Below are 24955 nucleotides of genomic sequence, written 5' to 3'. Positions count from 1 at the left end.
TTGCGTTTTTACTAATACTGTATTTATACATAATACTGTATTTATTCATTTTCATCCTTGTATTGCACTTATTATTGTTACTATTATTATTATCCATATGTTTAGTTCTGAGCTGCAAGGTGGCTCGGTGGTTAGCACCGTTGCCTCGCAGCAAGAAGGTCGCCAGTTCGCGCCCCGGTGAGGACACCCGAGTTCTTTCTGTGTGGAGTTTGCATGTTCTCCCCGTGCAGCGTGGGTTCTCTCTGGATTCTCCGGCTTCCTCCCACAGTCCAAAAAAACATGTTGGGGTTTACTGGTGATTCTAAATTGTCTGTAGGTGTGAATGTGAGTGTGCTTGGTGTAGCCCTGTGATAGACTGGTGACCTGTCCAGGGTGTCCCCTGCCTTCACCCTAAATTGGCTGGGATAGACTCCAGCTCCCCGCGACCCTAGTGAGGATTAAGCGGTGCATAGATGATGGATGAATGGATGTTTAGTGCTGCTGTGAAAGATGTTGCTGCTGTTACTATGGACATTTCCCTGGTGTGGGGAGCAATAAAGGATTATCTTATATTAGTTCAGGCAAATGACCTGCATCTCCTAAGTAGTCTTTCTATTTCTTTATAGATGCATAAAAATGGTGCATTATTTGACTTGTGTATGCCGATTCTGAAGATGTTGCTGTTTATCTGTAGTTCTGATGTATTATTTGTTATTGGACTAAAGACTAATGACAATATGAAGCTAATTCTACATACTTACCAGCTGTAGCAGTTCTGGTAGTTTTCAAAATATAGTTTACCATCCTCGTACAAGATTTGGGATTTTGAGGCCTTGCTCCATACTTTAATAAAAGTTCTGTTTTCCTGCAATGTGACAAAAAATAATGAATATAGTAAGAGATTAACTGAAAGTAGTTACAGTGAACATTTAACCACATTGTCTTTGATTACCTGGAGGATGATTCCTCTCACGACATTCATGCAGTGTCTAAATAGAATCCCAGCATCTTTCATCCCTCTCCTCCTGCAGCTCAGCAGATCAGCGGCGTTAATGCTTCTCCTTCTCCGGTATGGCGCCATCAGCAGGTTGCACTTTCTTCTACAACAAGACTGTCTGGGAGCATGACAAGTGACAACAAGCTGAGGTGACCCCAACACCCCTTCCGCAGTCAGGTAAGGAGAGGGCAGTTTTCCAGTCCGGTGATGTTACTTGTGTTTACTGAGCGTCATGTTTCTGAGATCACTGTCCTTCACTGTGGCTCCAGCTAGCACTAAAAGTTAACCGTTAGCATAACTTAACTAAAAAAAAAAAAGCTTAACGTGTCGCCAGCTTCATTCAGAATTCGTGTCTGTCCTGTTGTGTGATCTGGAAGAGTTGTCCAGACGTGAGAAAAACAAGAGAAATCGGCAGTCACAGCGTTAAAGTGGTGGGCATTAATGTCGCTTTTAGATCGAGCTTGTGCCGTTAGCTAGCTGCTAATGCTAGTACCTGCTTCCGCTTCATGTTTTTTTTTTTTTTTACAGGCGTCTTCTTCTACTGTGGAATTAGAGGCACGTTGCTCCGCCTGGAACTCTAGCGCCCTCCTTCGACTGATAGTGCGCTAACTTTAGATATACAAACCACCCCACAACATTCACACTTTTTAGTTTTAGGAACATTTTATTTTATACTTTTTGACAGTAATAATAATTCAAAAAATCAAAACTTTATTTTAACTGTAAATTTCAAAATTGGGGTCACAAGGTGCTTTCTAAAAGAGTGGAATATGCAACGCATTTAAAGAAACATTAGTAAAGATGGTCATATATTCAAAAGGACAATAAGGTTATGTCATTACAAATCATCAGGAGCCTTGTACTTGACCATATCTGATTTGCTTGAAACTTTTTTTAAATTATCATAAACTACTGATACTTAAAACTGTATTAGGCACTTTCCACAGTATTTTCTTTTTTTTTTTTTTTAAATGCCCATTTCACTCTTTCAGCATGTTCTTTTTTTTTGCACATTGAAATTTGAAGCAAATAATCTCCTATTATGGGTGTGAAAAAAATTATGCAGTCATGAAAAGTTCCCATAACCCACGTTAACACATTAACAAAAAATAAAAATGACAATGTAGAAATCAAATAGTGATATTTTCTGAAATATATGTGATCTATATGTGTGTCACAATTACAAAAACAAAACATATAATAGTATAACATATAAGACTTTTCTAACTGATTCTGCAGTTATGACAAATTGTACCACAAAAACAAAAATATTGCTAGTTAGCCTAATCCAAGTAAAACAGAGTTCTGGAGTTTCAAAAAGGTTCTCGAAATATAAAAAAGAAAATCATTTTTTTTATAGAAATATGGGCTTATTTGTCATTTTCGGATCCCATGTTGTAGGCTGTTTCCTTACCTGTTATACTTGCTGAAATCATGTACTTATTGAAAGAGATGCTTAAATATAAACTCTTCAGCCATTACTATAATTAGTTAAGATATATACTACAACAAATAATAGTATAAATTAATTACTATACAATTGAGAATGTCTGATCCACTTGTCCAATATTATTTCAGGCTTTTATCTTAAATAGTTCCTGAGATATTATTCAACATACCCTTAAATTTCAAAACGCGAAAAAAGAAAAGAATTGTGCTGCAACAGGGTCAGCTGGCAAATTTTTTTTCTAAAATTATCTCAGAAAATATTTGATATAGTAGACTAAAATCTAACATGCATTTTTATAGATATTCATGTTTTATAAATTTTCAGGCAAACAAGAGATGGTCAAGCAGTATTATCTGAAAAATATGATGATTTGAGATTAAATGATCGATAATAAATCAATAGAGAAGGCATGAAATATTATACAAATGCCTGTGTGTACATGTCAGTTTTTTAATCAGATTGTTTTGTATTTGCATGTTTTAGCTCTTCACACTGAGGCAACATTATATTTACATGAATACATTCAAAGCATTAATATGTTTTTAGGCTGCACTGTTCTATCAAATGAATATATTATAGACAGACATGTAAAGGAAGAACCTGAACCCTTGACCCCTACAGTGAGGGAGATCATTTTGCTGTTATGGTTTGCATCCATTTGCAAATCAGTACAAACAGATTCCTCAGTGTTTCTGTCTCTATTTTTTATTCTTTCACACTGTAATAATACACGCGATCAGGCAGAAGTCACTACATTTGCTTGTTAAATGCTTCACCTTTATTTCCGAATACCATTGTGGTTTATTTTGCTAGATGCTCTTTGATTGAAAAGCCCTTCAGCATGTGTTGCCTAACCAATGGCATTGTACCTGAATTACTGAAAAAATCAGAAGTGAGGACAACAGTTCAGAAGTTGGCTAAAGACAGTCATGTAACAGATCTGTACAGTTTCATGTATTCAGAAAATTCAAGGATACAAGATGCTCTTATTCCTTTGTTTTAGCCCTGTGTGTCAAAATACCTCTTTAATCTGTTATTTTCAGAGAAAAAAATCACTGTATTTTTTTAATAGCAGTTTGTTAATATACTGTCACAATAAAACACAACATGATTTTTTTTTCCAACAACACAAGGATTACAAGAATTGCTTTTTACATGTTTGTATTTCTACAGTTTTGTTTAGTCTTTGTTCTTTATAAATTACTAATCTTTTTTTTTTTTTTTTACTTGGCTATATATTTTTAAACTGCAAATTGTTTCTTATCATCACCTTGGTTCACTGTGAACGTATTACTGATTGTATTCACCTCCTCCTGCTGTTTTACAGAGTAAATGCATAAACTGCAGAGCTTCTCTGTGGCCAAACTGGCTACAGTTTTTATCAGACTGTCCGTGAGATTGAAGAGCTCTGGAGGAAGACCTTCAGCTCCACTGGGCTCCAGGATTCTGACCGATCCTGATGACATCTTTAAGCACAACATGTGGTTAGTGTTAATAAAAACATGTAAAATGTTGTTGCTTTGTTGTGGACAGACATTACATGAAGCCAGTTATCTCAGAATTTCAGTCAAGGTGTGCCCACTTTTATTAGGCGGAAATCTCAGAGCCTCTTTTCTTAATCGTGAAGCATAGTTTAGCATTTCCTTAATGGCAAGGCAGGTTTATTGAAGTGCTTCACACAAAAGTATAAGAAGACAAATAAAATCAATCCACAAAACATAAACACAATTATTAATTAATTACATTAAAAGCAACAAGGCAGATAAAATCAATCCATAAAAAACATAAATACAATCATTCATTAGAAGAGTACAGATAAAATACTTTCAGCTGTCATATGCACAACTAAATAGAGCTGTTTTCAGCCTGGATTTGAACATTGTCAGAGTTGAGGCCTGTCTCACATCTTCTGAAATCCAGTTCTAGATTTTAGCTGCATAAAACTGGAACCTCACCATGTTTAGCCCTGACTCTGGGCACCAGCAGGAGACCACTGCCTGAGGTCCCTAGAGCCCAAGATGGTTCACATGGCACTAACGTACTTTGGTGCTGGACCATGAGGAGATGTGCACACAAGCAAAGCTGCTTTAAAGTCAATTCTCTGAGCGACAGGAAGCCAGCACAGAGACTTGAGCACTGGACTAATATGGTTGTACTTCCTGGTTCTAGTCAGGACTCGAGCAGCAGCGTTCTGGGTAAACTGCAGTCGTCTTACAGCTTGTTTAGAGAGGCCAGTGAGCAGCCGTTACAGTAGTCTAACCTGCTGGAGACAAACGCATGGATTAGTCTCTCTAAGTCTGGCTTAATGATTTAAGTATATCTTCAGATGCATTGAAAAAATCCTTGGTAAGTCAGCAAAACGAATAGAAAACGTGAGTCACTAACGTTAAATGAATGTATCAAGATTCAACAGTTGCTATAGTGATGCTTTTTTTATGTCAGGGATCATGTTCGGTGGACAGAGGAGGACGAAGAAAACGCACGACAGAAGGCAGAAGAAAATTCCAGTGAACAGCATCCTTTAAAGGACCAAGGCAAGAATGCATTCCCACAATGTATTTTAACATATTTCAATAGATTTGACCGAGTTATGCACAAATAAAACAGTAAACATGTTCCTAACTTCCATCCATGCAGGCAAATTTGACACAGAAGCTTGTCAGTACTGGGACAAGTTTTACGAGGTGCACCAGGACAAGTTCTTCAAAGATCGCAGGTGGTTGTTTTTAGAATTCCCAGAGCTGCTTCCTTCAGGTGACCGAGCCTCAAACTTGTGTCAGGGTCGTCAGCATGAAGCAGCAGTTCCACAACAAAGTCCATCCAGCACCGACACAGAGACCGAACACAACGATCACCACGACAGAAACACGTCTCACCGTCAGGAGTTCTGTCGAGAAGCAGCACAAGAAACAAATGAAGCTGCCACACAGACTTCTACGTTTCCTGGACAGCATGCGTCTTTCAGGATCTTGGAAGTAAAAAAAAAATGCTCATAGATTTTTTATTTAATATTTTTTTATCACATAATTGCGACCAAATGTTCAATAACTGTGTTGACCAATTTGCTTTGGCTTTTTTCTTCCTCACAGGTCGGATGTGGAGTTGGTAACAGTGTGTTTCCCATCGTGAATGAAATCAAGTGAGTGAAGTTTTTTTTTTATAACAATTTAAATGTAATGTTGTGATGGAAGTTTAACATTTCATTATGACTATTGCTGATTGATTAGAGAGCATCTATGGGAATTGTTCTGAGGTATTTACGGTCAGCCTTACATTAGAATAAAGACCAGATTATAGTTTAAAATGGGCAAAGTTGCCATTTAGCAGCTTTCACTTTTGATTTTGGTATTTCTTTTCCTCAGTATATATTTCTAGACAGCTCCAGGAAAGGGATGTAAACGACATTATGTATGCACAGTTCTTGTCCTTGGCATTAAAAAAATTAGAGGCAAAATACAAGTTGAGCTGCAAAACTGCTTCATCAGTGTTTCACCAGTGCTTGTGGTTTTTAGCTTTATTTAGTTGGTTGTTCTATTTTACAGAGAGACCGACTCATTTTTATACTGTTGTGACTTTTCCCCGCGTGCCGTTCAGCTGGTGAAGGTAAGAATTTGGTTCAAAACAACCACAGCTTCACAAAATCCTCAGGTAGTCTCCCATTGTATAGACTGATGAAATGTTTAGACAGATCATTTTAGCTTTTAATGAGGCACTGCATTTTATGTTTTCACATTAAAGTTGCTTATGTTAGTCTTTCAGCATTTCTGAATGATGATCCATTTGCAGCTGAGACCACTGTTCATGTACAAACTAGGCTAACGTGAAAACACTCTGTCTGTATGTGAAGAAACTGAAAGAATCTGGTCATTTGTAGATCATATACACAAATATATTTTTAACAGTTTGACAAATAAATCGTCTTCATCAGTCTGAATACATTTGTATCCCAAAATAATAGGATCTTATTTCTTTTAATTTTCTGTCGTTGAAAATTACAGTGCACATAAATTCCCTGTAGGCAGCCACTTTACATTTACAAGGTTACTTTACATTGTCTGGGAAACTTTTCAGTCACATCATAAAAAATATGATTTAAAAAAGTGTTTACAAGAGAAGAAAAGATAAATACAATTCTTAAAAATCCATGTGAAATGTCAAAATATAATGAAATTATAAAGATGACAACTTAAGCAACTGAACAGTAACCTAAATCCATGTATGAGCTAAAGTTAAGAAGTAAATCTGCCAGTTTACTTTGTGTGAATGTGACTCTGTGGTGGAAGTAGCCTAATTTCTCTGCCTCTCATAGGACCACCCAGACTACGATGACTCTGTGTGTCACGCCTTTGTCCATGACATTTGTGAGGAGATGGCCTCCTTTCCCTTTCCGGCTCAGAGCCTGGACGTTATTCTGGCAGTCTTTGTGCTCTCCTCCATTCATCCAGAGCGGTAGGTGAAGGTTAGAGCACAAAGATGGGAGAGCCCGATGTCATTTATCACCTGCCAGCCCCCTCCCCCCTCGACAACCTCCGTAACCCTCCCAACCCACCCTCACATTCCCCAGGCTTTGTCTGAATGTCATCACAAAACCCAGATCTAAATGTGTATACATACTGTTCTGTGCAATCGAGTGCAATACATCAGCTGTGCAGGGATTTGCCCACAAAGTGAATGTTGTAGTTTATGGGCTGATGTACTACAAATGTACTTAGATTGGCTCTTTAACATTGTCTATTCAAAACATCTCAGCTTGTAATGCTTTGCTCATTTAGCTGTTTGTTACATGTTTTGATGTCTGTGAACATATTCCCATATAGCCTACATTTAGTTCACGGTTGTTTGGATCTTTTATTTGCTGCAAATCTAATATGCAACATTATTAATGCATTATTTGACATTTCATCTGCAGAATGCAAGGAGTTGTGAACCGACTATCTTCATACCTGAAACACGGAGGGATTTTCCTTTTCCGTGATTATGGAAGATACGACCTCTCGCAACTCAGGTTTAAGAAGGGTGAGTGTACACGTGTTGCCGTTTTGTCGTCTTGAGCTATTTTATTATCTATTCTGTATACCTTTGTGTGTGTGTGTGTGTGTGTGTGTGTGTGCTACAGGGATGTGTTTTTGACAATTAAACATATTTTTTTGATCTTCTATTATCAGGACGTTGCTTATCAGAGAATTTCTACACACGTGGAGATGGAACCTGTGTTTATTTTTTCACAAAAGGTATTTGTACCTTTCTATCAAATCTGCATTTTTGTTTTCTGCATGGAGTACGTTGATGTTAACAGCATCACAGCTACTTTTTAGGACATTGAGGTCAATTTCTGGGTTTGAGGGATCTGGTAGAGGTTTATATTCTCCATTCTAAATATTTTATACATGTATGTTGATTCTGGTATTTTTTTTTCCATTATTTCTCCAACAGAATTTTAATCCTGAGTGTTTATAGAAGCCATTTTGCCTCAAAATTGAGGCGAATAATTCAAAAACAATGTAAATATACATTTGATAGTAACTGAATAAGGCTAAAAATATGAAAGGTTCCACTTTTATGCCACTTTGTAACACTTGTAGCATACAACGCATGCACACTAAGACAGTGTTTAAAAATCCAAACAATTACAACAACTGCAAGAGTTTATAGATGATGTCACTATTTTTTTTTGGTCAGATGAAATGTGGACTTTGGGCTGCAGTGTTTTTAAGAACTGAAAATCATCTTTTTTTGGGATGTGTATTTGTTTTATTTTAACAGAAGAGGTCCATGATTTATTTTCCAAAGCTGGACTGGAAGAAATTCAGAATCTGGAGGACAAACGACTACAAGTGAACCGAGGAAAGAAAGTTGTAATGCGGCGGGTGTGGATGCAGAGCAAGTACAGAAAATCATGTCCAAGTTCATCGTCTTGACACCCCGTCAAGTCCAGCTTAATTTTAGGCCTTTTTCCCTTTTTTTTTTTTTTTTACATGTGGTATGTGAACAGCAACAAACTCTATGCAATAAACTGTTGAATCATATTGTCAACATGGGTGTTGTCTGGTTTTATATGTGACGACTATAATATTCAGATATGGATATATTCACTATAGTAAGATAACATTGTCCGGGGTAAACTGAAAAGACTTGAAAAGGTACTTTTGACTGTAATAATGATTAAAATGAAAGCTACTTGTTATGAAAGCCATTTACTGTAAAAAAAAAAAAAATAAATAAATAAAAATGGTTAAAAAAAAAAAAAAGAAAACTCACATTGAAAACTCTGAATTGGTCAAAATCCAAAAGAAATTTAAAAAACATTAAACTTTATGTTACTCATCCAATGGGTTGGGGTTCACTAAACAGACTTTAAAGTGTAATCCTTTTATTGTGATGATGACTTAAATTAAGTTTTTGCAAGAGAATAAAAGATAATATAAGATTAAAAATAAAGGAAAACACTCATGATAAAAACCCCAAGTGTTCAAAAATCCTAAAGAAATGATTTAAAATGAAGTTATGTAATGTTTATGTTCCTATTACAGGGAGTTGAATTATAGTTTTATATAATGAAATTATGTAAGCATTGATTTTAGACTGTGAGTCAGTTAAATACATAAGCTATTAAGTCAAACTTTCTATCTTAATGTAGTGTCATATTTTTGGGGAAGACTGTCTCAGAATTTTTTAGTTAAGCAACAGCTTTGATAAAGCAAACTCAACATCTTTGAGATTTAACTTAGTATGTCCAAATTTATAGTATGTGTATGTTTATTTTTATTAAACTTAACCATATAATTTGCCTGAGTCTGTCAACACAATGACATATTATCTAAAACTTTGTCAAATGAGGCAAAACTGTGATAGTTAGTGGACTTTTTTTGTATTCATTATATTTGAATTTTGTTTTTTTCTTTAGTACTATCAGAGATTATTTCACTTCTTTAAAGAGACTTTTTTCAACTTTTAAACACTATTTTTGATATATACATATTTTATTATCAGTCTAGAATTTGTATTAAAACATATAAGCATGCATAGTAAATGAATGCAGTGGCTGGAATTATGTTATTTTTTATTATTGTTATTTTTAATCTTCATGTTGTCAGTGACGCTGAGAAAAACTATCACCCTCGCGATAAGAATTTTGCACACGATGCATGACGTTTCATATTGAACCACTTGAAGACGGAGAGGTGGCCCCGGAGCCCGGACGCACTGCTGAGGTGTGAAGAGGTTTGTGCCCTACAAACATCATAATTCAACATTTTCACTCGGTGGCAGTCGCCGTGCCAGTGTAAAAAACAACTGTGGTTCACCAGTTGGTTAATTTCTCTGGCCGTGTGAAAGACTAACCGCTGCGGTACCTACACACGAAAAGTAGCTTGATGAGTATCCAAAGTAGTGGAAGTTTGGAGGGGACGCCATCTTTGGTCCCAGCTCTCCACGTCCCCAACACGGACTGTGTTTTCAGCAACATACCACGGCAGGGGTGAAGGCCCAGGAAGGTATAGTGAAACGTTTAAACACGCATATGTCTCGTTTAGGTCATTTTGTGCAAAACGAAGGGGAATTGTGTTAAAATGACCGAGCAAATCTTGGTGGCGAAACCTGCTTGCTAGCTAACGTTACAGTAACGCATCAGCTCCAAAGTCCATTGAGCCTGTTTGGCTAGCTAGTAGCACTGAAGACACAGGACCGTCTCTCTCTGCTCAGGCCAGTGCAGTAACCTTAAGACAAATACGTGCACAATGGCGATAAACCTTTTGCGAGGGCAGAAATGTTAGCCGCTGTAGTCGGTGCATCTTTCATTAAACGTGCTGCCGTTAGGAGAGCAAACACCGGCCAGGTTACCGATAGATGTAAAAATGAATCCGTAAATGCAAGTAGAGACAAGAAGCGATTTCTGGTAATGGTTAACGTTATTGATAGCAAGCAATGTATAGGTGTGCATCGCATCGTTAGCAATCCTTTGTGTGTTGACTGTGGTGTTTATCTGCCATCAGTGTTCACAGGATCTGCATAACTGGCGTTATTTGTCATCTTAACGGTAGAGAACGGTCTTAGATCGGTTTCTAACATGACAGTATTTATCCAACATTAAGTCTATCTGTGGTCTTAAGAGATCCCTTGGCTATAGATGCTAATGCATTGGATGGTAGGTAGCCTGGTTTGACCTTACTCTAAGTAAGTATTGCTAAGTGTTTGTGTGGATGCCCCACAAATATGAAGGGACACTCATGGGATACAAGCTGCTAGAGCTGTGCTGCATGCTAACCACCACGCAATCTAATAACTGTGTAGATGTCACTTAATGTTATTCATGCTTCCTTCCACATCAGTGGGTTATACTGGATATTGTAATGATGGAGGACTTAACTCAGTTTTGGAGAAGCTTCTCCCTCTCTCTGTATTACCAGTGTTACATACACTGATTGACATGAATGAGTGATGGCTGCCTGGCAGTATGACATGTGTAAATACTGAAAGCTGTGAGACTCTTGTCAGTGCAGGTTCTTTTTAAGTTAAACTTGCCAGTGAATGAACCCAGATTCAAGTGGCTCATCAAGCTTATGCCAGAGATTTTTTGAAGACTTTACAAGTGTCTGCCATAAACAGGTGGTCAGTCTGCTGAGCAGCATGGAGTTAAAATGACATCCACAGCAAGAGCTGTAAGGGTTCAACCGCTTGCTCCTGCAGGGGCTTGAATATAGATAATAGTTATGCAGGGAGTCCTTCATGTTTGAAGCTAAAGGAAATCCTTGAGAATCACCACACAGCTCATGTGCATTTATGTCGTGAAACTGGCATAAACATTCTGGGTGAAGTAGGATATATGTTTTGGATGTATTTCAGCAAGACCGAGATTATAATATAAAGCAGCCACAGAAAGATTTTTAAACTACAGCTTCTCACAAAGATGATGTTTTTAATGGGTGCAATCATAGAAGTTAAATGGGGTTGGTTTACCGCCTACAACAACCTTCTAGCACAGTGCTTATGGTGAAATTATGATTAACAACGCTGAACATACCAGTCATTTATTTCCTGCTTGAGTTATACTTGTTAGTCCAGCTGTAGTGAGGGGAAAAGCGAAACATTAATTTGAATAGGTTGGAGATACAGCATGTGTGCTACAGCCGTACACATTTAGTGGTGTTGCGTATATACTCATTACAAGAGTCTTTATAGTTTATGACAGGAAAAATAGCAAATATTGTTTTTTAGCTTTTTGTTTTCCTCTGAAATTGGTGCAGATACGACATGCAGCAAACACAAGCAGTGTTCCTACTCGTATGTTGTGGAAGACGTGCAACTGCAGTAGATGACTTCTTCAGTAACGTAGACTGTAAATTTGATTGGAAGTCACAGACCCATCATAGGAAATTGGACAAGCCTTCTTTGTTGTTTATTAGGAAGAGGAAATTGACTGGTTTCATATTGGTTACTAAGCTTTGTTCTATTAACACACAACCCTCGTGAGTCTGAGCACAGGAGGTAGTGGCATTTAATGTGATTTTAAGGAGTCATCAGGCAAAAAGTGTTAACAAAGGGAAGTTTGCATTGTCACACTAAAGAATATTTGATTACTACCTTTGAATGAAGTGGTTACAGTAAAGGAGAAGTAATGACAAAGCTTTAATGTTGTTAAAAACTGTCACTGTGATGGCAGGTTAGCTGGCGAACAAATTAATCTTCTCCATGGAAATGTATTTTAGTATACCTCAACCTGTTTCTCTTTTTTGTCTGGTTATAACTTCACATGCAGCTCATAGTTGTGGTGCACTGTATTTAAAATTAAAACGTTTTATGCATTAAATACTCAGACCTCAGTTAGATAGGTACTGATTGCAGCTTACATCTTCGTTGCTTGTGTGGTTCTAGACCTGCTATTTCGTTGTATGTTGTTTACTACTCCCTATCCTGTACAAAGTCATATTAGTAGTCAGGATGCTGTCAATAATAAGGACTCAAGAAAACTACATTAGTCACAGGCCTGTTAAATTTGCCAGCAATTCTCATGCCATTTAGCCTGTTAAGGTTATGATTGAACACGGGTAGGGAGTAACAAATTGGGGAAATATGTTGTCATGAAAATTTCTAACGTCTCAATGTTTTGGTGATTTACAGTGAGTACTCTGTTGGCTGGATTCGCGTACAAGTTGAGTTGTTAATAGCACAGTGGTAAGAAAAATATTATCAACTCACTAAATGGTTAAAGTGCTTACAGACTTCCTTTAAACTTTAACGTATAAATACATTTTGCGGCTGTGATTGACTGGAAGGGATTTTAATTGATAGGATGACACTTGATGCTAGTTTTGGACACCTACTTCATCTTCTCAGTACTTATTTGAAAAATGGCGAGCCAGTATTATTAGGCGAGTCTGCTGTATTCTTTCTGCTAAAACCAATTCTTAAGTCGCTTTGTCGTGCACATCAAAATGCGCCTGTGTGCTTGAAAATGAATTGAAAGGAATAACTTAACGGCAGACAATGTGTTTGTTATAGAGGATGTGATGAATTAGTTTTTGTTTAGCTATTGGTGCAAAGGCTTTTTTGTGTTGTGCACAGTCTGATGAACAATAAAACTCTGGGCCTAAATTAAGTCCAGATTCAGTCGAGTTCTAAGATGATTAAAGACTGCGTGTAGGATGTGAAACTCTACGTGTGTGTGCTTTTGTTATTTGCGTTTCTCAACTAGGGAAATTTGACATTACAGCAGTTCAAATAAATGGGATGTTAAGACAACCACATTCTGATTACATCTATTGTTTTGTTGAGTTTCAAGAGGTTTTTGTCTTTGGTTCATCATCTGTCATTTCTGTGTTGGTTGCACAGCTGAAATGCGCTGATGTTCCCTTTGCCTCACAGTTAGCTGGAACCACATTTATCTTGAGAGCATTAAATTGTTTTTATAACATTCCTTTTCCAGTCCGTAAGGCGTATTTCATGTTGTGGTATGGTACTGGGATGTTTTTAGTTAATTGTTAGGCCAGCTACATTAGCAGCTGCTATAGTTGATAGGTGTGTGGCTTTAAGTGGTTATTGTGAGGTATCTGTGCGAATGTTTCGTGCACATTTATCATTTTCCTAATCTTTGTTTGACGACACAGAGGCTTTATTCTTAGCTCCAGTAATTCAGAACAATCAGGACTAGTTTCTCAATGTGTTATGTTTTCCTCCTCTTAAATGGATTTCAAAAATCCTTACCTACTGTAAGCTTACAGTACCAAGGCTCCATAGCCCTTTCAAAATGGTTGTCTCATTGAAGCACAGGTTTGTGAGCAGGCACCTCTGAGTCTGCAGCAACGCTGAAGCCCAAGGAGCTCCTGTATCATTCCCACAGGAGCACAGTATTCAGCATTGCCTAGCAGTTGAAACAAGGCTCTTGGACTCTCGTGACAATATTGTTTGTGGTGTAGATATGCCTGTTACTTCTGAACACGTTCTGTATTTGGGGTTATAACAAATGATTTTGGATCTCCATTATTTGCACTAGCACTAATATGCTGATGCTTGTAGATCTGGTAGTCGCGCAGGAGTAAACATAATAAAGTCTTCCTTATCTCTTTGGTGCTAAATAAATGTATGGTGAAACCTGTCTTGGAAATGCCACTAAGGAATGGGCATAAATCTGATCCTGGCCTATACTCTGGTCTAGACTGAAATACTGTCACCTGTCAGGCTTTAAGTCACATTAATCATAACTGTACTGGAAAGCTCACTGATACTGTGTCATCTGCTCTTGAGTGGGCATTCAAAGGCTTCAATTAAGCTGATCCTTGAATAACTGAGACATACTGTGAATTGTTGCTAATCCTCCCAGGAGCCATGGAGGAGCTGCACAGCCTGGACCCCCGGAGACAGGAGCTGCTGGAGGCACGTTTTATGGGCGGGGTCAGCGGCAGCACTGGGGGCAGCACTGGCAGCACAAGCGGGGGAACCAAAGTGAGTCAATATTTAGCCTGACAAGTCCCCTCAGTAGTTTGTATGTAATAATTAGTCAAAGTAAAATATTTACTGTCTATTGAGAGTTTTACACAAAATTATTAAATATCTTAATAATTATATTTGGAATTGTACAGTTATTTATTATATGAATATTGTTGTTTTTTTAGGGATTGACCAATAATGAATGTTCAAACCACAGTTTTGGAAGTCTAGGATCCTCAAGCGACAAGGAATCTGAGGTAGAGGTCTAAATCTTTTGTTCTGCTATCAAACTTGTTTACACTGATCAAATTTACACAGACTAAGTTAATCATTACATACATTGCATATTTAGTAAATATTTTGTTTACAGCGCTAGTCCATGTTCTTTCTCACTAAAATAAAGCAGAACCTAGTAAATGAGTGGCCGTAGACTGCCAGAGTAGAGTTTTCCTCAACCAAGAAGCAGATCTGCACATTAGGAACCTTGCAAAGTATCATCTGAGCTCTGTCATGGTTTGATATATACACATAATGTCTGCACTTTGTTATAATGACTAAAGCAAAAAATATTCAGCATGTGCTTCCACTGGCAATAACTACTATGAAATAATCAGCGATGACTCATTATGTGCTTATTTTCTTCATTAATCTTAAACATATTCATATTATCCTCAAAATGAAATCATAACTTGTGCTCGTTGGCAAGATGGTTCATGTTTCGTTGAATGTGTCTTTATCCCAAGTTGGATGGGTCGTTATGAAATGTGCTTTCAGGCACAGTCTTGAGTTATGACTTACTTGCATACCACTAATTATTTCATGATCATCCTTGAAAAACAAGCCTCTTTTTAAAAAAAAAAAATCATGAATCTATTGGTAATGGTATGCTGATGTAATGAATGCTCTTTAACTTGTGAACAGAATGTGGTGGTTACAGCCACATGGTCTTTGCCACGGTTGCCGTCTAAAACCCTTTCCTCTCTCACTTAATAGGGGTCAGATGTGAAAAGAGGCGGTTCTCCTGCTTATTCGGTGAGTTTTATAATCAGGTATAAAAACGTAGAGCTATCTTATAATGGCTGTTGCTGTTTTTATTTCATAACTGAAGCCTGCAATATGTAGTGATCCTCTTGGGTTGAGTGATTATGTCAAACATGGTGCCATTTAAAAAAACAAAAAAGGTGGTGGTTGCTTGCACAAGAACTTATGAAACGACCAAATTTTCTCTGGTAAAAATATTGTATTGAAAATATTAGTAATAGTTAAATACAGCAAAGGATTAAATGAATGCAGATGTTTGAATAATTTAGAATAGACTTTAATTGTTCCTAAATTACTTGTAGATCCACTGCTGCCAGCACAGGCATTGATTTGATTTAGATGAAGTCTAAAGATAGCTAAGGTTGGGAAACTGCAGAAAAACAAGACGTAATGTGTAACTGCATATAAAGCAAGTAAAGAACCAAAATAAAGTCTGTAGTTCAGCTAAAACCAGCTGTGGTAACTGTACTCCCATATAGATCATAATTCTTAATCGTTATGATCCAGTGGAACAAAAATGTTAGTCCTATATAGAGACTACAGCAGCAGTCTTAATAAAGGATCAAAATGGTTTTGTTGTGTATTCATTATATTGGAAGATGCTATTAAATCACAATTTCTCTTGCAGACCCCAGAGAAGAAACAGTCTGAAACAACCAGAGGCAGAAAAAGGAAACCTGAGATCCAATCAGAGAGCAGCCAAGGTGAGCCTCTTTTTGTGAAACTGGTTGTGTTTTTGACTGTTGGTTATTGCAGTACTTCTTCCAAATATTTAATAAAGCACAACGTTCTTTTGTCTTCACAGGAAAATCAATTGTGCGGGGACCCAAAATAAGTGATTATTTTGATGTAAGTCTGGTGTAAGATGTTTGATATACTAAAAGGAAGTGTGGGGAAAATAATGTGTGCTATATTAGCGTTTGTTGAACATCTGAGGCATAATAGGTTTTCTGACTGTAAGATAACAGCACTAATGCAAAATGAAAGAGGGGCAAGTCCACTGTTACCAGATGGTAGGCAGCAACTACACTTGAGCTGTCTTTATTTTGTAGTTCCAGGGAGGAAATGGCTCCAGTCCTGTACGGGGTCTCCCACCAGTGATTCGTTCGCCCCAGAACTCACATTCCCACTCTGCTCAGGGCACTGCTGTAAGTTCTGCTGAAACTTGTAATCAAAGCTTTGTAACAATATCTGATGTTGTCCTGTCTTTAAACAAGGGACATATCTTCTTTTGCAGGTTAGACAAAATAGCTCATCTCCTACTAGTCTGTCTTTTGGGGACCACATGACACATCCAAAGCAACTAGCAGTCAAATTTGTTCAGGTGAGAAAAGACTGTTGATATTCCAGCGCGTGCTCTTGAAACACAACTGAGATTCTTGAGCATTTTTTAACGTGTTTCTTTTCCACTCTAGACTGACCTTACAGTGTTGAAACTGGCTGCCCTTGAAAGCACTAAGAATCTAGACCTTGAGAAGAAGGAGGGGAGAATAGACGACTTGCTAAGGGTACGAAGACAATCTTGCTCTGTTTGCTGCCTTGCAGAAAGGCCAGACCGGGTTTGAGATATCACTGTAGTCTTGTTTTGTAATTTCAGAAACCAGCATTCATTTCCGTGTTCTGTCAACATTATAAACATACATTTTGAGCCTGTGAATATTTGGTGGATTGGGAGTACAAGGTAATTTGTATGTCTGCTGATGTACTTGTTTTTTCTCCTGCTTCACAGGCAAACTGTGATCTCAGGAGACAGATAGATGAACAACAAAAATTACTTGAAAAGTTCAAGGAACGCTTGAATAAATGCATCACCATGAGTAAGAAGTTGCTCATAGAAAAGGTAAATGTATTGTTTGTCTGTACCCTGTATTTTTACATTTATATGTGTCAGCGGACCTGAATGCAAACCTGTATTTTATGTTGTTCTTCAGAGTAACCAGGAGAAGCAGGCCTGCCGGGAGAAGAGCATGCAGGATAGACTACGTTTAGGCCATTTCACTACAGTGAGACATGGGGCCTCATTCACAGAGCAGTGGACAGATGGCTATGCCTTTCAAAACCTTGTCAAGTGAGAGTCTTTAATTAGATTGTTTGTGTCCCATTTATTTAATAATATTTGTTCCTTGTTTCCTCATGTTAACTTTATTTATTCTAGGAGCAGCAGTCCTTTTTTTCAGGCATAACCTGTTTAAAATTACTGTTACTTTCACAACTGTGCAGCGTAACTTGCTGTATCATATCAAACCGCAATGCAGGGTAACAGACAAGCAAACTACAAAGCTAACTTGTCTATCCAGCTGTGATAATTGTTGATACTGTCGATGCTTACTTTGAGTCATGAATACAAATAATGTTCTTATCCCGTGTCCATCAACAGACAGCAAGAGTCGATAAACCAACAGCGAGAGGACATCGAGAGGCAGAGAAAACTTCTAGCCAAGAGGAAACCTCCATCTTCCAGCAGCTCCCAAGCACCAACCACAAACTCAGAGCCAAAGCAACGCAAAACCAAGGCAGTGAATGGAGCAGAAAGCGATCCCTTTCTAAAACCCAGCCTACCTCAGCTGTAAGTCAAGGCCTTTGATTATATTACTGTATATGTACCAGGGGCCAGCTCTCCATATGTGGGATGATTGTTAATGATTTGGCATGATGGATTCCTGGCTTGTTTGAAATGGTTTTGGATTGGTTGAAGTACTACCGACACCCTACTCAGCTATGTCAGAGTTGTTGTAACATGGTGGTGTTTCTTTTTTTTGTTTTAACAATGTTTGCTGCACATGGTATAAAAGCACATTGTAAAAACACTAATTTCAGTAAGAATATGAGGTAATCTGTCAGCTACTTTAACCACTCCTATTTTCTTGTTTTGCCAAATGTTCACTATTAGCCTACAGTTAAAGCGAATTGTCTTACTAAATTCCCCAGAGCCCTCTAACAGAGCTCCTGCTCTTTCCATTTAGTCATTCTTCCAGTCGTAAAGTAGCTAATCATGGTTTCCACAGGGGGTCCAAGAACCGAACAAACCCAAATAGTGCAACCATGATCAGCAGATAATGGAAAAGCCAGTTGATCTGGGAACTTGTAATCAACTTAAAGAGAACAGACGCCAGCAGTTCCTAAGACGCTGTATACATGTCAGGGTTTCTTTCAGCTTTATTCTCTTTTACTTCTCTTCTCATAATGACAAGTGAAAGTTGAAATGTTTGTAATATAGAGATATTGTTAAATGCTTTTCCCCCCACATGTCTTTCATCCCAAAAAGGCTGACACTAGCAGAGTACCATGAACAGGAAGAGATCTTCAAACTGCGACTTGGACATCTCAAGAAGGTATGTCAAACGTTGAACCTGCTACACAGAAACAATAACTGTTCAATAGTTTAAAGGTTGTCATTCATCCAGTGGCCAGTTTGTTTGTCATTATGTGCAATAGAACGGGAAAAACTGGGGAACTGGACTGACAGGAAACAGGGGGATTGGACTGAATGTGTTCATTATACTCGTATATATAAGTATAATGAACACATTCAGTCCAATTCCCCTGTTTCCTGTGTAAAACAACTTTTCCTTTCATATCGACTTTCATAACGACTTATAAATCACCCAAAAGGACGGAGTGAGCATGTAGTTAGTCGATTTATTCATTGTTTTCTTGATGAATAAGCATTACAGGAAGCCCCTGATAGACTGTACCAAGTCAGCCGTTAATATTTAATTCAGATCTAGTCATCTGTGTACAAGTGGGTTTTGATGAACTCCTCTCCTTGTAGTCAGTGCTCTGAAGTTCCTTCTGTGCATTTGTGTGTTTGTGTGCTTGAATCATTTATAGGAAGAAGCTGAGATCCAGGCGGAGCTGGAGCGTCTGGAGAGAGTCCGCAACCTTCACATTCGGGAGCTGAAGAGAATAAATAACGAAGACAGCTCCCAGTGAGTCTAAATCAATTTCTTTGACAGATGCTGCAGTGACATTGGAACATGATGTACATGCAAGGCCAGTATCATCCATTGCAGTAATATAAGTAACACTCTGCCTGTTGAATCCTGTTTTGTTACATTGCTCATGCGTTGGTACCACAAAGTTCATGTTTAAGAACTTGTCATTGACACATAGTTCTATATTTGTAATTCTGATTGTTTTATGTACTCTCTTTTTCCATCTAAAGATTTAAAGATCACCCAACGCTGAATGAGCGATATCTGCTCCTGCACCTTCTGGGGAGAGGGGGCTTTAGTGAAGTATACAAGGTAAGTTGTTAAGTGTTTCTCATGATTTACAATCTGAAAAATACTTAGTTGGTGGTGCTTTGCAGATGTAAGGCAACTTCTCTGCGTCTCCGTTGTACAGGCTTTTGACTTGATTGAACAACGATACGCTGCTGTGAAAATCCATCAACTTAACAAGAACTGGAGAGAGGAGAAAAAGGAGAACTATCACAAGTATGTTCCATGTTTATGTGTCGTCTGTTGAAATATTGTACCGCAAAATTATTGGTAGTTGTGATAGACTTAGAAAACTTGTTCCATTGTACGTAGCTTCCAGTGCATTGCGATTTCTCCCCATAACCCCGAGTGTCTGGATATCAGCGCAGAATACAGCAACTGCCCCTTCCTTCCTTGGTTGCTAATAGGAGTATAAATACCGTTCCTTCCACAGGCATGCATGTCGAGAATACCGAATACACAAGGAGCTGGACCATCCCCGGATTGTGAAACTTTACGACTACTTCTCACTGGACACAGACACGTTAGTTACTCACTGCATTCCTCTTCATGCATTTCCAGCTCCTTTCACTTGGTTTCTGTTCGATGTGGGCTGTAATTCTTAATACGGCTTTTATCCATTCGGTAGATTTTGCACCGTTATGGAGTACTGCGAGGGCAATGACTTGGATTTCTACTTGAAGCAGCATAAGCTAATGTCTGAGAAGGAGGCACGGTCCATAGTCATGCAGATTGTGAATGCACTAAAATACCTGAATGAAATCAAACCCCCCATCATCCATTACGACCTTAAACCAGGTAACCATACACTTCTGGACAACTAATGACTCGATACATAATCACTGTAGTCGTGCTGACTTAACGTGCTTTGATTTCAAGGTAATATCTTGTTGGTGGATGGAACAGCCTGTGGGGAAATCAAAATCACTGACTTTGGTCTGTCCAAAATCATGGATGACGACAACTATGGTGTAGATGGGATGGACCTGACATCACAGGGTGCAGGGACCTACTGGTGAGATGAAAGGCTCCACAAACACACTCACTGCACACACAGAAATCTACAGCGGTGGAAATCAGACTCAGATTATTAAGAAAACATGGGAATAACGCATCATGTTTCAAACTGTTATGTATGCAAACCCTTTATAAATAATAAGAACTTATAACATCTGTTAAAGTAACGTCGTGGAGTTAAATGAACAAAAGAGAAATGTTCAAGAAAAGTATATCAATTGTACTTAATTTCAGTACTTGCCTGAATATGCTAAATTACTTAGAACCACTGGATGTGTGTAAAAGACACTAAACTTTTTTTTTTTCTGGTGTCAGGTACTTGCCTCCTGAATGTTTTGTGGTTGGTAAAGAACCTCCAAAGATTTCCAATAAGGTGGATGTGTGGTCAGTGGGTGTCATCTTTTTCCAGTGTCTATATGGAAGGAAGGTAAGGATGGCAATATATTATTGTTATTATTTTTAATATATCTATTTTATGCCTGCTGATAAAGCACTGTCCCTCTTTTTCAGCCTTTTGGCCACAATCAGTCACAACAGGACATCCTGCAGGAGAACACCATACTCAAAGCTACCGACGTTCAGTTCCCTGTAAAGCCTGTTTCCAGTAATGAAGCAAAGGTAGGAGAGCTCTGGCTGTTTTAAAATGTCCTGAGTCATCAAAAAAAAATAAGTTTTATCTTCAAACTGATTAACTTGTTCATTTTTAATGCTCTCCCTCCCTCCTCAGGCTTTCATAAGGCGGTGTCTGGCCTACAGGAAGGAGGACCGGATTGATGTTCACCAGCTGGGAAGTGACCCCTACCTGCTCCCCCACATGCGGAGATCAAGCTCCTCTGGAAATCTGCAGATGAGTGCTGCTGGTTCAAGCCCAGCTTCCTCCAGTATCATCTCATATTGACAGTTTGGAACTGTGACAGAAAGGCAAACTGATGACTGAAGCTGCGTCTGCAGAGCTCCTCAAAAGCTTGGGCTCACGACAGGAGGAACAGTCAGCAACAGAAGGAGCAGGACACAGGTGGGGAGATCTCACCTGGCTTGATCAATGGAGGGACAGTGAAGGGATGTTTTTAAAGACATGGGTAAATGGATCTTTTTAACGGTCCGACAAAAGCACTGAAACTGACTACATACCTTGAAGAAAATGTGACTGGACACTCAGATGTTGCAGATGGATAAAGCCTTAAAGGGCCGAAGGGAGACTTGGCAGCCCGCCATTTAGATTAAATAACATGGTCCTGCCAGGGTGCAAATGATTCAGCTGCTAGAAGTTAATTTACTGTGAGGAGAGGACAGTCATTGTTAAGTAGAACTACAAAGATTTCACTATTGATTTGAATAAATGTTTTGTTTTTCACGATGTTAGGCTTTAATTTGAGTTACTTAGCCATGAGAATGTAATGTGTAGCATACAAGTGGCATCTAGTGTCATGTAGGTTGGGGCAGCATACTTATGTTTAATGCACAAAGTAACCAAATGTAGAAAAATGACAATGTATAAAACCCTATGCAGGAATATTAATTAAATGATGAATTGGAGTCTGTATATGCTGTACAGGAGAATTTTCAAATTTTGAGCTGCAGCAGTAATATGTACAAAGAGTTAAAATTTCCCAGTGTAAAACTAGTTTCCTGGAGTGGTTTCATTTTTGCTGCTTTGTTGCTCTTACTTTTTCAAGGGCTGTATGTTCCACTTCGGGTACAAATTGTACAGTTCTGCTAAGAGTGAATAATAAATGCCAGGAAACTTTTTTTTTTTTCTCCCAGTGAATGGTATTGGAGATCATCACCTGATAATACACTTTCAATTTTAGGGTGCCATCCGCCAGCTTCTGTTTCCTGAGATTATACTGGCACCCTCTGGCTTCGACTGGTACTACAGTGTTACAGGCTTTACGAAGGAGTCAACCACACCAAGAGAAAGACCAGAGGCTGACTTAGAGAAAATACATCAGTTTAATCAAGGCAACGATATCTCACTTTACAAATAATTTTCTGTACAAAATCAAAACAGTTTAATAATGGCTACGGCGCTGCAGCAAGCAAACCTTCTTCTCTAAAGGAAAATCCCCAGTAGTATAAGTAACAGCTCCTTCTCCCCCCTAGTTTAACCCCTAAAGATGCACACTTAAAGTAACCCATTTCTCATATTTTACAACTTGTTTTTGAGCAAAATTATCATACCTATTATTTTAAAGTTGTACTGCAACAGCGTTTAATTCTGCTGAAAGTTTTTTTTGACTATATCTTAATATTTCTTTTGCTGACCAAACAAACTGCTCTTTAGATGCAGTTTTCTTTTGACAAATCATTCTTGGAACAACCTGCTGTTTTTGCTGCAGTTGAGAAGGAACAGCAGTTTAGTTCCAGCATCTCCCTTGAGCTCATACAACAATCTTAACAGTGTGTGTAAGATCAATCTGTCAGCTGAGTGGTGCAGCGAATAGACTTGATACTGTGTAAGGACTTTAGAGCTAGCTTCCTTAAATGCTGTTCTTTGCTAAGATGAGTCCACAGACATGGTGATATTTATCGATCCAGAGGTGGTCGCCGATGATGGGTTGGGGGTTTTGATCAGTGAACTGTTCATTTGGATAGTGGAAGAGGGAGATGTGGTATCCTGTGGTACAGCAGGTGCAGTATTCGCAGAGATGTGGGGAAAAACAAAGTCAGATGGAGGCAGAGTTACACCAGGGACCACACCTGGCAAGTTGAGAGGAGGAAGAGGTGGAAAACCTGCAGAGTACGACAACAAAATAATCTGTTACAGACAACTGCATGTGAAGAAAACGTGCTACCTTAAACATTTTTTCTGACTTTCATGTGCTAATTTGAGCATAGAAACAGTGTTTTCTTAGTGTAATTGTCACTCCTGTTCATACCGGCCCTGAAAAGATCCCTTCCTTACTTACTTTCATTGTCAGTGATTATGGACAAAGGTTACAGTCCTTAAGGTATCGTCCCCCCACTGCAGCTTAACAACAACAAAAATACCCCACGAACTGAACTTCAGACTGGGTCCACACCGTTACCACACCACGGCATTGGGTGAAGGGCATGAAGTGGGTATCTGAGCCGGCGCAAATGCTGGATGCTTCCAACCACATGGTGCGTACAAACACAGCATGGCGAGTCTTGATGCTTAGCAGTGATAAATATACATAAGGTATCATTTGCTTTCTTAGTGGCATCATTATCTCATCAAAGAGTAATAACACAATGAACGTTGATCACTCTGACAGATCCACGCTTTGCATATTGCCAACTTGTGTCCCAGACGGAGGAAAAGGAGCCCAAGTGCCACCATTTGTGGATAAAGCTTACGGGGGTAAAATTTTACTCTGGAAAAGAAAAAAAACCTTGTTGCCAATGAATGACATAGTGATGATGTGCTGCCATACTTTTTTCTATTTATATCCTAGCTCTACAATCACCAGGACGGACATTAGAATACATTTCTGCACAAAAGAGGATTCAATTTTGTGCCTTGTCACTAACAGTGGATGTGCAATATGAAGGGATGTCTTCAGGGCCACTAAGAAGAGGAGGGATGATTATAGTGTATATTCACTTCTACAAATAAGCATAAGGCTGCCAAAATTTTTATCATCAACAAATCCTAAAATATGTTAGTCTGTTTCAGTATTTTTTTTTTAGCTTAGCCAGCCTGTCAGACTCTAATCACCTTACATTAAAACAGCTAGGCACTGTGCTTTCAGGTTAAAGCTAGTCAAACAGGAATACCTACGCTGAATTTTATTAGGAGCTCTGTGGCACAGAGGAATAATATATCAGGCTTAGGCTACACAGAAAAAAAACTTGCGTGTAATCGTTGATCCTTGTTTTTTTTTTGTGGACAGTAAGACAATTTCAAAACCTATCATTGGTAACCTACATAGAGTCCAGAGAATAAAAGTAAATACCTCCATGTTGTAGTCCAACTCCAGGTGGCATTACATGAGCCACCTCTGGCAAGTTGACGTTTAGGTTCGGTAAATTAGGAAAAGGCGGAAGACCTCCACGCATGGGCATTAAGCCTGTGTAATAAAAATGAAGGCAGAACATCATGAAAGTTTGGATTTCACAGACTACAGGTCTTGGGCAACACAGATGCTGAGCTACTAAATCATTTTGCCAACCTGGGATTGTTGGAGCAGGATGGACAGACAGTGGAACACTTGGTGAGGACGTCACCTGGCTGGGCAACGGGACAGTAGGAGCTCCTGAAAAAACAGACCTGTTATTGTTATATCTCATGGTAACAGCACAACAATGAACACACATAGTTATGTTTGTTGAGGCCTGTAACAAATAGATTGTTTTTTCACT

The 24955-nt window shown here is 38.5% G+C and overlaps 4 protein-coding genes across 5 annotated transcripts in view; 2 read left to right on the top strand and 2 right to left on the bottom strand.

Annotated features, from left to right (window-relative positions):
• Positions 1-1079, bottom strand: part of dcaf17 (ddb1 and cul4 associated factor 17) — a 7779-nt gene extending 6700 nt beyond the window's left edge. Inside the window, exons 1-2 of the mRNA XM_008278701.1 lie at positions 932-1079; positions 741-844 (exon numbers count right to left, since the gene is read on the bottom strand). Of these exons, the coding sequence (XP_008276923.1) occupies positions 741-844; positions 932-1060 (233 nt within the window). The 5' untranslated portion in view covers positions 1061-1079. The remainder of the gene's footprint in view (positions 1-740; positions 845-931) is intronic.
• Positions 1080-1150: 71 nt separating this feature from the next.
• On the top strand, positions 1151-8459 carry mettl8 (methyltransferase 8, methylcytidine). The gene is made up of 10 exons (XM_008278702.1): positions 1151-1153; positions 3754-3910; positions 4869-4960; positions 5064-5401; positions 5516-5565; positions 5969-6029; positions 6736-6875; positions 7336-7442; positions 7592-7657; positions 8190-8459. The coding sequence occupies exons 2-10, from the start codon at positions 3759-3761 to the stop codon at positions 8342-8344; spliced, it is 1161 nt and encodes a 386-aa protein (XP_008276924.1). The 5' UTR covers positions 1151-1153; positions 3754-3758; the 3' UTR covers positions 8345-8459.
• Positions 8460-9615: 1156 nt separating this feature from the next.
• Positions 9616-22378, top strand: tlk1a (tousled-like kinase 1a). Its single transcript, XM_008278703.1, is given in 24 exon segments — positions 9616-9841; positions 9843-9868; positions 9870-9919; positions 14242-14363; positions 14534-14605; positions 15342-15380; positions 16018-16093; positions 16195-16238; positions 16442-16537; positions 16627-16713; positions 16805-16897; positions 17119-17229; positions 17321-17457; positions 17767-17955; positions 18655-18721; positions 19221-19318; positions 19555-19636; positions 19737-19828; positions 20046-20135; positions 20241-20410; positions 20492-20627; positions 20945-21056; positions 21140-21247; positions 21357-22378. Coding segments are annotated over 24 exon segments (2310 nt in total). The 5' UTR covers positions 9616-9799; the 3' UTR covers positions 21528-22378.
• A 185-nt stretch (positions 22379-22563) lies between these two features.
• LOC103355052 (Golgi reassembly-stacking protein 2) overlaps positions 22564-24955 on the bottom strand; it is a 14736-nt gene continuing 12344 nt past the window's right edge. For both annotated transcript variants that reach the window (XM_008278699.1, XM_008278700.1), the window contains exons 8-10: positions 24766-24849; positions 24550-24663; positions 22564-23362 (exon numbers count right to left, since the gene is read on the bottom strand). In XM_008278699.1, coding sequence (XP_008276921.1) covers positions 23127-23362; positions 24550-24663; positions 24766-24849 — 434 coding nt within the window. In that variant the 3' untranslated portion in view covers positions 22564-23126. The remainder of the gene's footprint in view (positions 23363-24549; positions 24664-24765; positions 24850-24955) is intronic.

The sequence above is a fragment of the Stegastes partitus genome, unplaced genomic scaffold (genome assembly GCF_000690725.1).
Source record: "Stegastes partitus isolate 25-593 unplaced genomic scaffold, Stegastes_partitus-1.0.2 Scaffold130, whole genome shotgun sequence".
Taxonomy (NCBI): Eukaryota; Metazoa; Chordata; class Actinopteri; family Pomacentridae; genus Stegastes; species Stegastes partitus.
Note: the sequence above shows the minus strand (reverse complement) of the source record. Positions and strands in the feature narration are given on the sequence as shown.

Excerpts from the sequence above, each read along its gene's own strand:
- mettl8 (XM_008278702.1), top strand. The coding sequence starts at position 3,759 with ATGCATAAACTGCAGAGCTTCTCTGTGGCCAAACTGGCTACAGTTTTT. Across the intron at positions 7,443-7,591 it reads GCAACTCAGGTTTAAGAAGG|GACGTTGCTTATCAGAGAAT; the intron begins GTGAGTGTACAC and ends TTCTATTATCAG. Across the intron at positions 7,658-8,189 it reads TGTTTATTTTTTCACAAAAG|AAGAGGTCCATGATTTATTT; the intron begins GTATTTGTACCT and ends TTATTTTAACAG.